A 12,304-nucleotide genomic window follows, 5' to 3' on the forward strand; every position below is an offset into this window, starting at 1 on the left:
ACCAAAGTCCACGCCAACTTTTCATTGAGCTTTCCGGCTTGTAGCAGTTTACGAACGGAGAAGGTGAAGGAGATGAAAACAACGCTTAAAAGACGTCATTCTCTGTTTATTAAACTGACAAAGAAGGTCAATGCAGCAGCAGAGGCTTCGTTTAGTGGCGCACATCCACTGATCTATTGACTGTATATTGACATCATATCAGCTACATTACTACAGTTTCAATGTCTAGACATCTGTAGAATATGTTACGGAGATGAAAAAAAGTAAAGATTAATTTTTAAATCAACACTTCCTGCTTTCATTTCAAAATAAAAGCCCTCAAGCATTTTTTTTCTGTTGACAGAATTCCTTCATTTGTTAACATGAGGCTTTTATTTCTGAAATATGTGCCGGACAGTGTTGTAGAACATGCAGTGACTTGCACAGCTCCATGAATGAATATAGTACGGAGTTTTAATTGTGGATTATTACTATTATTTACAAATTACCACACAGTTCTTAACCTTTCTCGGTCTAAAATAAATATAAATGATATTTATAATGAAATGAAGTGGTCGTTAAAAGGCAAACTCTATGTAGAAAGAAAGGGCTGACAGCAGCAGATGCAGCAGCTGAAACGCAGCTGGTGTGAACACCCGACGCGTGAATCACGCAGCCGCCACGCGCTCCTGACGTTCCTGGTGTGTCCCAGGCTTAACAAAACCCTTCACCGATGGTGGGATTGCAATAGAGGCGATGACTGCGGTGGCTGAAACGTTATTAAAGTACCATAAAAGTAAGACTGAAATGATGTCTGCTATTGGCGATGTACAACTTGGTGGCGCTATGTGTCGCTATCGGCCACTTTCATTTTGTCAAATTAGCTCTCAGAGGAAAAAAGGTTGGAGACCCCTGATCTAGATTGTCTTTGCAGTCACAAAACGACACATCCAATAGTAATGGACCGGTAATCTAAACAGTAATGACCACCTCTCGTACAATATCAATAAATACAGAATGAGTAATAATAAATGTGAGACAGACGACCCCAGGATGTCATTTGTTTTTATTCTGTGTTATGTTACATGTGACCATAAACTTACAGGAAGTTATAGTTACCTTGAAGATATAGTAAATATATTCATGTACTCAGATATAGGAAAAGGGTAGGCGTGTGTGTGTGTGTGCGTGTGCGTGTGTGTGTGTGTGTGTGTTGGGGGGGGGCAGTAGACGTTGACAGTGTGCACAAGTTGAGGACAGTCGCTCGTGTGTGACATCGAGTAGCGAGGAGTGGGATAAAACCGTGTGATTCTGAAAAACGTTGAACAAGTGATCCTAATGCTACGAGCAGAAAAAAAACATGAACCCACATACAAAAGAGGAATAAATAAAATGTTATTATTTTACAGCTACAGCAACAACAACAACAACAACAACAACAACAACAACAACAGAGATGTTTTATTTCCCTCTGAATTTTGGTGTTTTGAGAGAGCGAGAGAAGGACGAGGACGACAACGGAGAGGAAGTGGTCTCTCTCTCCATCTCTCGCTCTCTCTCTGTGGCAGGAATCAGCATCCGGAAAACCTACGGGCGAGTTACTATGGCGACGCTTCGGGGAGGGGGGGGGGGGTCGGTGAGCTCTGGAGCCGGAGTCAGACTCATCTCTAAGGCTTCGTATGGCACGTCCGCTCTAAAACACGACTACAGCCGCCGCCAGGATACCAGTCCAAGTCCCCCCCCCACTTTTATTCCAGATCATTCCCGTCATCATTCGCTCACCGAGACACTTGGGACACCACAACCCCCCCAACATCCCTGCCGACCCCCCATCACCTCCCCTATCCAACCCCCTCCCCAGTCCGACTCTAGAAGGCACTGGTATATACTTTATATCTCCACATTCTAACATCTGGAATCTCTATTTAAGATGAGCGATCGAGGCAATGAGGATACACAAAAATACACGTACAGATACACACGGGCCAGCCGGGTAACTTACGGAGGGGTGTGGGGGTGGGGAGGGTAACAGCTGGCTCCCGACGATGCCACCAGTCTTTGTTTATATACCTGTGGTTGGTTAGCGTTACAAAGTTTTCATCGCTCAACAGTCTGCTGACGGCGGAGGCAATCGGATATGTAAACGTCGACAAGGCTAACATCATGACAGGCTGAAGAGAAAATCAATGTTCGGATCCATCAGTGGATTGGATCTTTTTTGAATTGCCTTAATTAGGGATGTCCATAATTAACCGTTTAACCGTTAACCGACATTACGCATTTTAACTGATTAACGCTACCGGTTAAAAGAAATGTTAATAATTAACTCAAAAGCTGAGCGGCTCAGAGGAGCGGCTCGTCTCTTTAAGGAGAAAAGCTGGTTCACCTTAACAGCCCACCTAAAGAGGCCGAGCCAGAGTTGCAGGATACAGGAAGTCGGCTCCGGTCTCTGGCTTGCCACCAACAACCTCACACTCACCGCCAACACACACACGGTCTGTTGGAAACTCACTAAAGTTACGCAGACTACGTGTGGCGGTGGCGAGCGCGAAGCCTCCGGCAATGCTAGAGCTGCTAACGTGACACAAACACACACACTGTTTGTTGGCCACTCGCTAAAGTTACGCCGGGCAGACACACAGCTGACAACCTGCTAAACTAAACTAAATGTGCGGTGGAGAATTTTACTGGGAAAGTGGCTGCATGTCCGCGACACTACACGCAGCATCGTAGCTGCTAAGTTAACGCTCCCGGACGGTGAACTGGGGACTCCATTCAACCAATATCTGTTGTGCTCCTGCAGCTGGTACGAGGCACAAATCTTGTTGGTTAACGGTTAATAATCGGTTAATGAGGGTTGATTATCGGTTAAGAACATTCTTCAAAATGAGCATCCCTAGCCTTGATAAGTAGTTGCTTGAAATTTTCGGAGATAACCTGACAGACTGTGTGGTTAAAAAGATCAGGTATGGGTTCTAATATGCTGCCTTCATCCTCGATTGATACCGAAAAGAATAGTTTTCAAACTCACGTGTAAATATACAATCTAGATTGCTGGTACCAGAGTTAGTTTTTCCTGTGTGATAGCGCTAAACACAGCCCTTAACGTCCTCATAATTCTGCACATTTACGGGGTCTTATGTCTGCTATTTAGACTTTTAAAATGTTTCCAAAGAAGAAGGCAACAGATTAGAACTCAACCTGAAACTCGGACTGAATAACAGCAACGTCTGGAGGCCGTTTGGATAAAGTTGCGACAATAATTATAATGGTGTACCCCACATATGTTTTCTTTTGTTGCCCATGTCCATGTGTATCTACAGAGCAGTGGACAGAAAGACACACAAGGTTGAAAAAAGACTGGCTTGTGCACAGAGCGCGGGAGTGTCTGTATTGTGAACCTCGGTGTTTGAAAAAAACGCCAACGCGCTACTCGCGAGGAACGCTGCCGTCCCGTCTGGATAGTATTTACACAGTGAACGGGGTCGACTCTCTACTCTCTACACACTGAGTTTGGCTGGTACTTGCGTACGTTTGGAATGGTTTACTGTGGTGATTAGTAGTCATTAATTAGAAAAACAAAGTCTATCTCCTCCTCCCACTAGTAGCTTACTAAAGTGTCTATACTAGTTTTCCTGGTTAACATCTGAGAGGCGCAAAAGCACTGAAAGCGATGATGCTCTGAATTTGACTTTGACGTGACGCTGCAGTCGGCAGCTTAAGGGGAGTGTTAAGGGTTTTCTCTTCCGTGGTAAAGCCATCTGGAGTTTTATATTTGGAGATTATTCTTTAGATTAGCTAGTCTTTACACCTTTTACATTTCATCTATGTGGTTGCACAACTTAAATCTGAAATTCAATAGAACAAATTGTAAAAGGAATAGTTCATATTTTGAGAAATACACTTAATTTAGACAAGAGGATTGATACCACTGTGTCTGAACCTGGCTCCGTCCAAAGCGAACAAAATCCACCTACCAGCCTGTCTCAAGCTCTCTAATTAACACGTAATATCTCATTTATTTAACTTAACTTAACTCCCCGTAAAACCAACATGTGTCGTCTTTATACTCTGGTTTTTGTGCAGATTATACCAACGAGAGATATACCGTGTTAGTTAGCATTAGAGGTGCCGGTAAGCAGATTTTGTTACCTTTGGATCTGCTGGTTGTATTGAACGTACAAACACAAGAGTGGTATCGATGTTCTCGTCTAATTCTCAGCAAGAAAGCACAATCCTTAATCGATTTAATTTTCCATTAGCTTTGCTGACTTTGATTAAAACAAGCAGCGGTCACTGAAGCTCGTGAAAAACATTTTCTTTGGACCCTATGTTGATGCTCTGGACGTCCTCAGAGCAGAAATGTAAAGGTATTCTGATGATAAAAAACTATATTAACACAAATATCTGACGTTTCCAGTGCATTTGTGCCTTAAGACAAAATACTGTACATAGGGCTAATATCCTAACCACCTGTCTGTACATGCTACCTACAGTATACAAGGACGCAGACGGCTTCTTCTTTCAACATTGACTCTGTATGCAAAAAGGTGAAGATTTAATATACAGCAGAAATTATAGCTTCTGTTCCTTTTAACAATATCACTCGTCTTCCTCGTCCGTTTCCCCCGAGCCCACGTTAAAGGATCTGATAATAAAAAAATAAAAAGTCATTGGACCACTTTGTTTTTCTCTCCCTTATCACCTTATTCCGAGCAGACGCCTATTCAACGAAGGACACACCAAGCAAAAAGAACAATAAAAACAATATTAAAATTAAAGGTATATTTTACCATCTGAGCCGCGGTACTCGTCTCCGTGTTAAAAGGTTCCCTGTTTGAGGTGAAATGTAAATCACAGAGTAGTTTCACTCCAGAAAAAAACAAAAACAAACAGCTAAAAAAAAAAGAAAAAAGTCTGCTGTCTTTGCCTCTTTTATACGTCAAGGCAAATCATCAACAAGCTCCAGAGTGGCAGTTGAGACTTAATCGCACCAAGAATCTCACCTCCGACTGCGTCTCCTCATCGCCGCTCCTCTTCGCTTTTGAAATCTGTGGATCTCCCCAGAGTTTTGGAATGGATTGGTTAAAAATAAAGTTAAAAAAGTCTCTTTTCATGTGGAAGTCTCCACTCTTTCTGGACGTTGGATTTAATAAAGACAGAGAAGAAGAGAGTCTCTTATTGTGAGAGGTCAAAGTTCACGTCTCTAAGTCCCCCACTGTAATGTTCATTATGTGTATATTGAGTGTGTGTGTGAGGGCGTCACTCTCTCTCTCTCTCTCTGTCTCTCTCTGTCTCTCTCTGTCTCTCTCTCTCTCTCTGTGGAGTATGGCTGCTACTTGAAGACATAGTTGATCAGGACCTGAAGGAGGATGAGGAAAACGATGATGATGTAGTCGCGCTGTTGGAGGAAAGAGCTGCCCTCCACCCGGCCTGCCGCGCGACTCCGCAGCACGCTGATGTTCCTGCAAACACACACACACAGGAGTAATGTGTAAGTGCTCAGCGTCATATCAAGCTCATGGTCGCGGCGTGACCGGTGCGCTTCTCACCTGTTAATGTCCTCCTGCGTCTGCTTTATAGATTCAATGGCACTTTGAAGTTCGCTGAGGTCCGCTCCTTTTTTCCTCAGCCGGCTGTTATGCTTGCTTTTGTGTCCTGAAACAGAGTGTGTAACACATGGTTTCTGCATTTAAAGAGGACGTATTAGGCTCGTTTTCAGGTGCATACTTGTGTTTTTTGTTTACAAGCTTTAATGTTCAAAAAACGCTCCAGCTCTGCTCTAACTAGCTGTGCTTGAGAGCGTGAGAGCTAGAGAACTAGCCGCTTAGCAGGTATTTTGCAAATGTGTTACTTGGTGACATCACCACGTTACGGAAGAAAAGGCGGGACAGTTCAGGAGCAGTGTTTCTGTGGGGGAGAATAACTCCCTTTGGCCTGGACTTTATAAATTTGCAGACCTTTTACATGCACAAAAAAACGATATAACACCATGAGGGAAAGGGGAAAAGCATAAAAGGTCCTCTTTAATCTGTTCACCAAATTAAATTTAAGACTTTTCAAAGACCTTTTTGACACCACATACAATCCAATTCAATACATTTTTCATCATTAAAGAATCACTCAAACCCAGTAGGGAAAATAAGGCCTAAAATTATTGATTAAGTAGATGAATTAATTGACCATTATATCACATTTTTGTCAATGCTTCCCAGCTGTGTATATCAATAATTCCTAAAATTATAATCAATCAATTTATGTGACCTGGACCTTTTTTCAAAAGAAAAAAAAAAATGTATCACACATTTTACGGTCTACGGCCATAAAGAAAAAATATTCAGGACCTTTGTAAATTAAATTTAAGACTTTTTAATACCTGCTAAGGCCTTTTTTAAAGACTTTTTAAGACCTGCAGATACCCTGTTAAAGCTGACACATCAAAGCAACGTTTTTAGTACAAAAATACCTTATTGGCTTAGATTTTTTAATTATTGTATAATTCTAATGTTGTGTACGGACACATGGACTAAATGAAATATGAAATATAAACATCATCACCTCCACAAGAAACACAGAGGAAATAACTAACACCACTAGAGGGTGCTGTTTACTAACTCAGTCTCAGCTTAGTCCAAGTAGTCATTTGGTGTTCTGCAGATGGGTTGGAAGTAAAAGCTTTATAGCCATCTAGGTAACATATAACCAGTGTTTCAACAGCATTTAGAAGTGTATATAAACTTAACATTTATAATCAAATTTAACCCAATTTTTACCAAGATATTTCTTTACCAGCCTCTTTAGTTGTTGTGTATTTGTAATAATAATATAATAGTAATAATAATATTATATGTAGGTTTTTTATCATAGAAAGTACAACCAGTTCTATTCACATGAACCTCTGTGTGTGTGTGTACTGTAAGCGATCATAAACGAGCGTGACTCACGTTCGCTGCCAGACGAGTCTTGGCGGTCGGGTTCGGGTGAAGAGCAGCCACTCTCTGGGCTCTTGGGCTTGTCGCTCTTGTGTTTCCTCTTTGGCACCGTCACCTATACATACATACACACACACACACACATGCACAGATACACACATAAGCACACACAAAGAGAAACAGGTCAAGCAAACACACACAACAGCTACAAATAAGAGCACATACTGTACAACCGTATCTTATTATCATCCGCACAAGTACAGAGACTCAAGAACACAAAATAGAAAATAATTGTTTACAATGTGAACTTCAATACAACGAACATGCTAGTCGGCGTCGTGCAAGGCATGCTGGTACATCAGTCGGTGACACATCCATTCAAAACACTCAACACAAGCAAGAGTCCAGAATGAAGCGAACCTGCCGAGAGCCGGCACATTAAAACGATTCAGTTCAACGGGATTAAACTCTGGTTGGATTACAGCTCTTAATCTCACTGCTTTATTTAATGTGATGCGATTTTTCAGGCAAAACAGGTTTAAAGGCTGATTTAAGGTTGGCAACATCAATTCAGATTGTGCCTAACAATGACTAACCAGAAGGTTAAAAGTGCGCAATCAATTTATTAAAAAAAGGAGCGGGAAATAAAGCTTTATTATTTTTGTCTGTATGATCTTTAACCTAGCAAGACTTATTTTTCTGATCACTCCTCTGGTAGTTATGGAAGCCCTGAGAAGCAAGTGAGAAAAGCTTGTTGTTGTAATACTCATTTCGGCCACAGGAGGCTGAAGCGTTCTACTACAACCCCATGCTGTACCCTGTGTTCTAAATAGGACTAGAAGCATTCATGTTTCCTTTCAGTTGAGTTTTAATTTACATAACTTACTACTGTAGTATCAGAGGTCTGAACTACGAAGCCAGTTCAACATACCCAGGGTATCTTCTCGTTATCTGGCTTTACTAACATCTAACAAACGAGATCACGCTGAGCGCTCCTACGACGCTGGTTATCAACTTAGTAAATCAACCCAGGGTTTCTCTATCTGGCTACGAGCGGGGCGGTGTTTGCAGCATCTGACCAAGCACAGACATGGACAAGTCTACAGACTTGCAGAACGGCACATTTTAGAAAGGAAGAGCGAACTATATTAGACAAATACGAAGAAATTAAACACCAGGTGTGTGAATGCGTAAATTAACAGACTTATTAATTTAACGGAATACTCAAAAGTTGGATATAGTAGTCTTTTTTTCCCATTTGCCTCTCAGGGCTTCCGTACTGTAGGTAGGACTTCATAAAGAGAGTATTCACTATCTTAGGCACGTGGTTACTTTGAACAAAAACAGTTTCACAGACTCCACACATACGAGCAGCAAGTCCACACACACACTGCACCTTTAGGTTCTCAACATGACATGAACGAAGGAGCAGCTCAGTAGAAGTCGAGACTTGTGAGCAAACACAACATGGAAACAAAACAGAATGAAGACGAGGTGGCGGGTGGAGGGTGAGGAGGGCGTGACGGACGGACGCCCCTGAAGCAACCAGACGTTGATGGCGGTGGATGGTCTGTTGATGTGATAGATGTTCTCTCTTTTACACTTTGTATGGGAGAAAACTCAATAAAGTGCAAAACACTAATGCTGCTCAGATATCTGATGGTGTCACAGTCGTTTAAACCCTCACTTTATCATTTCATTACATCATTGTAAGATTAATGTTGATACCGAAGCTATGCCACTCATTTCTTTAACGCATTAAAGCAACTTGTGATTTCTAGGTTGTATCGGGCTCAGTTTTCTGGGAGCTGCAGGAATACAATACTTCTAAATATGTCCTGTGTGACACATTGAGTCCTTCATGTTAAGAACAGTAACCTGCTTCCTTCAGCGTGCACTTTGACCTCCCATACAGAGAGAACAGCCGGTGCCAGGGTAGGAAACGAAGAAAAAAAAAAACAAGAGACAAAGAGAAAGAAGCAGAGGCGACAACGGCGATGTGCGACACAAAGAGAAGAAGCGACAATGAAGACGGTGCATCGGGTGCTGCGTGGAAGGTGGCTGAGGCGGCGAGCTGCTTTTTTTTGTTTTTGTTTTAAATGGCGGTTTTCGATCGGGACGACCTACCTGGCACTTGCAATTGTCCCTCCGCGGCCCCTGGTTACTCAGACTAATAAGACTGCCAGAACGTACCATAGGGGTGCGGTGTCGGACCTTGGTCTGGATACAGCCGTCTTTCTCAAACTGGATCAAGTCGTTGAGCGGATCCCATGGCCTCGTGCTGATGGAGGGAGGGGGCCGAGAGACACGGGGCGAGGCGGGGAGACGTAGAGGGGGAAGAATACGGGACAAAGACGACAGAGACAAACAAATACAAGACGACAAGAGAAGAGAAGATGGAAGTAAGACATAGACAACAGACAGACAGCCCTCCACATCATTTCACCTGATATGACGACACTTTGACCTGTGAAAAACATTATTATTCATAACATTCTGCCACCTACAGTAGAGAACTGTCCCGTCTATCTATTGATCTACGTCAGACAGAAGGTCAGACCCTGCAGTTAGAAGGAATCAGCACTAGATGGCACCCTGTCACACCGGTTAATTCAATATGGAAGATGGGGGAGCAAAAGCTTTAAAGTAAAATGCCTGATAATAGTACTGATTGTAAGATGAGAAAACAGGATATGTCCTTAGACTATTTAAAATTAAGACTTCGTTTTTAGGCCCTGAGGTGTTATTTTTATTCTAATTGAGGCAAATACACTTGTTACATGATTTTTGGCCAGCACCTACAAATGCAAAAGTCTGTCACAGAGTGATGAAGCAACACGATTGGTCGGCCGAGTATTGGAGTTTTCTCACTGGCCGTTGCTCTCTCAAAATAAAAAGGCGGGGTTGCAATCCTTTGTTTATGATTTCAGGGGGGGGGGGGGGGGGGGTTGTCAGCGGTTCCACTCACTGGTGCGAGCAGGTTATGGCTAGAAAGGATCCGTCTTGTGTAAATATGACGTCACGTTTTGTTTTAATTGGAGTGACTGAGGAAAAAAAAAACTCAGAAGGGATCAGGATTTGAGGTGGACGGGATGTCCTTCACGAGGGAGAGAAGACTGTTACTGTCGGAACGTTTGCCGGGAGGGGGAGAGCTATGCACCCGGCAAAAAGCGTCTCCTCCTTCGGCCAGGAGCAGAGCTTTGGAAAGCAGGAGAAGCAGTGGCCCGGTGCATGATGGAAGTGTTGAGACGACTTGGAGAGGGTTGCATAAAGTTGAAAAATCTCAACTTTACGCCAAAGCGACTGCGTCCAGCTCACTAAACTTGAGATGTAGTTCTACAATGAAACTAGATTCAGCAGTGGCATTGTCTGTTTCTCGCTTAAAATGTTTTCAGAAGTAGATTTTTGGTGGATTGTTTAGACGGAATAACAGAAAGTTTACGAGCAGGTCTGTTGGACTGCTGGATTTAACATTATAGACGTGATCGCTGACTATTAGTGGAACAGTTTATCTACATATTCACAGACTGACCAACACGGTGCAGACATTTACTTGGACAAAACCTCAGCATCGGTTTCTCTAAAAATGACTGCAGGATTTTTATTATGTCAGGTGAGATGATGCCACTCACTCGGCATATCGGTAATGCCACTCTCCGGTGACGGGGTCCTGCTCGAATAGGGCAGGGATCCACTCCTCGCATTTGGCTTTGCGTTCGCGGGCGGACTTCCGCTGGACTTCCTCCAGCATGAACTTCTCATTGGTGGCCTCGGTCTGGTCCTTGTTGTTGATGGCCCGGGTCACGTGCTGCCACAGTCTGAGGATTGAGAGAGAGGGAACAAAGTCATCAAGCTTCTCTGCACTCACACAGGGAAAGAAGAGAAGACGCTGCACAAGAAAGCTTTTAAAAGAGAACACTAAAAATATACATCAAGATGTCAAAGACACAGAGGTGAATTTGGAAACTAAATCAAAAGCCAATAAATAAGAAACTGATACAAAACAATAGGAAAGGATCTGCAGATGATAGTTAAGTGGAAGTCCACCTTTCTGATTCAGAGTCTCCCTGCTCCTCTGGTGGGACGGTGCAGCGGGTCAGTCGACTCTGCCTCAGCTCCGTCGTCGGGTTCCAGAAAGTGTCCACCGTCCCCGTCTTCTTGTCGTTGATGAAGATCTCGCTGTCCTGTGAGGGCAAAGTCAAAAAGCTCTCCTTACTTGCCCACAGACGGCACAAGATGCAGCCCAGTGAAGCTGTTGAGGACCTATTGTGCTTATTTTCAGGTGCATACTTGTATTTTTCTCATGGCTCACGACGGTGTTTTTTTTTTATTTTACAGCTTCCTTGAAACACACCAAGTCACATTGACACGACTCCATCACTGTCTTCATCTACAAGAAGCTTAACCGCATTCATTTAACAACGTCTGATACACTTACACGACAACAAATACAATTTCTTGATAGAAATGTGAAAATTTTAGTTATTGTTTTACTAAAAAATGTCTCAATTGTCTGATTCAATTTACACGTCTTTCCACAAACAAGTCTAATAAACTGATATTGACGTCTAGCGTGTAACGCAGGTCCCAGGCATGACTTGAACCCTGCATGTTGCATATACTGTATGTACATCAGGGTTTATTATACAACGAGCAGGCGTCAGAGGTACGTGTGAACTAAGTGTGTCTCACCCAGTGTCCTTCTAGCGTCGCCAACACCTCCTTCCCCAGCTTGATCTTTCCAGAGACCTGATTGACGCTGTCGCTGCTGCCCAGGAACGGCTGGAGGAAGGAGAGGAGAAGAAGGAGAAGGGAGGCAGAGAGGGAGGAGGAAAGGAAATAAATAGGATGAGGTAGGACAAATGGACAGTAAAGGTGTAGGAGGCGAGGGATGGGAGAGGAAAAGAGGACAAGGGGAAAGGAAGGAGAGATACACGCACACATACAGTTTAATTTTTTTATCTGTTCTAAATGTACCTTAAAGGAAGTTTTGTCAAGTATTTAATACTCTTATCAACATGGGAGTGGGCACATATTTTTGCTTTATGCAAATGTATGTATATATTTATTACTCGAAATCATTTACCAACACAAAACAATGACAAATATTGTCCAGAAACCCTCACAGGTACTGCATTTAGCATAAAAATATGCTCAAATGACAAACTGCAGCCCAACAGGCAACAACAGCTGTCAGTGTGTCAGTGTGCTGACTTGACTATGACTTGCCCCAAACTGCATGTGATTATCATAAAGTGGGCATGTCTGTAAAAGGAAGACTCGTGGGTACCCACAGAACCCATTTACATTCACATATCTGGAGGTCAGAGGTCAAGGGACCCCTTTGAAAATGGCCAGGACAGTTTTTTCGTCTCCTAAATTTAGCGCATGTC

General features: G+C 42.9%; 1 protein-coding gene across 8 annotated transcripts in view; it reads right to left on the reverse strand.

Moving 5' to 3' along the window:
- Positions 1-1,030: 1,030 nt before the first annotated feature.
- osbpl8 (oxysterol binding protein-like 8) overlaps positions 1,031-12,304 on the reverse strand; it is an 87,617-nt gene continuing 76,343 nt past the window's right edge. For 5 of the 8 annotated variants that reach the window (XM_074626274.1, XM_074626275.1, XM_074626279.1 and 2 more), the window contains 7 exons: positions 11,604-11,693; positions 10,959-11,095; positions 10,544-10,729; positions 9,039-9,192; positions 6,924-7,026; positions 5,532-5,637; positions 1,031-5,444 (listed from right to left, as the gene is read on the reverse strand). In XM_074626274.1, the coding sequence (XP_074482375.1) occupies positions 5,315-5,444; positions 5,532-5,637; positions 6,924-7,026; positions 9,039-9,192; positions 10,544-10,729; positions 10,959-11,095; positions 11,604-11,693 (906 nt within the window). In that variant the 3' untranslated portion in view covers positions 1,031-5,314. Of the gene's footprint in view, positions 5,445-5,531; positions 5,638-6,923; positions 7,027-9,038; positions 9,193-10,543; positions 10,730-10,958; positions 11,096-11,603; positions 11,694-12,304 lie in introns of those variants that run through there. The other 3 variants (XM_074626276.1, XM_074626280.1, XM_074626281.1) reach the window with 2 other exon arrangements.

This window comes from Sebastes fasciatus, chromosome 23 (assembly GCF_043250625.1).
Source record: "Sebastes fasciatus isolate fSebFas1 chromosome 23, fSebFas1.pri, whole genome shotgun sequence".
Taxonomy (NCBI): Eukaryota; Metazoa; Chordata; class Actinopteri; order Perciformes; family Sebastidae; genus Sebastes; species Sebastes fasciatus.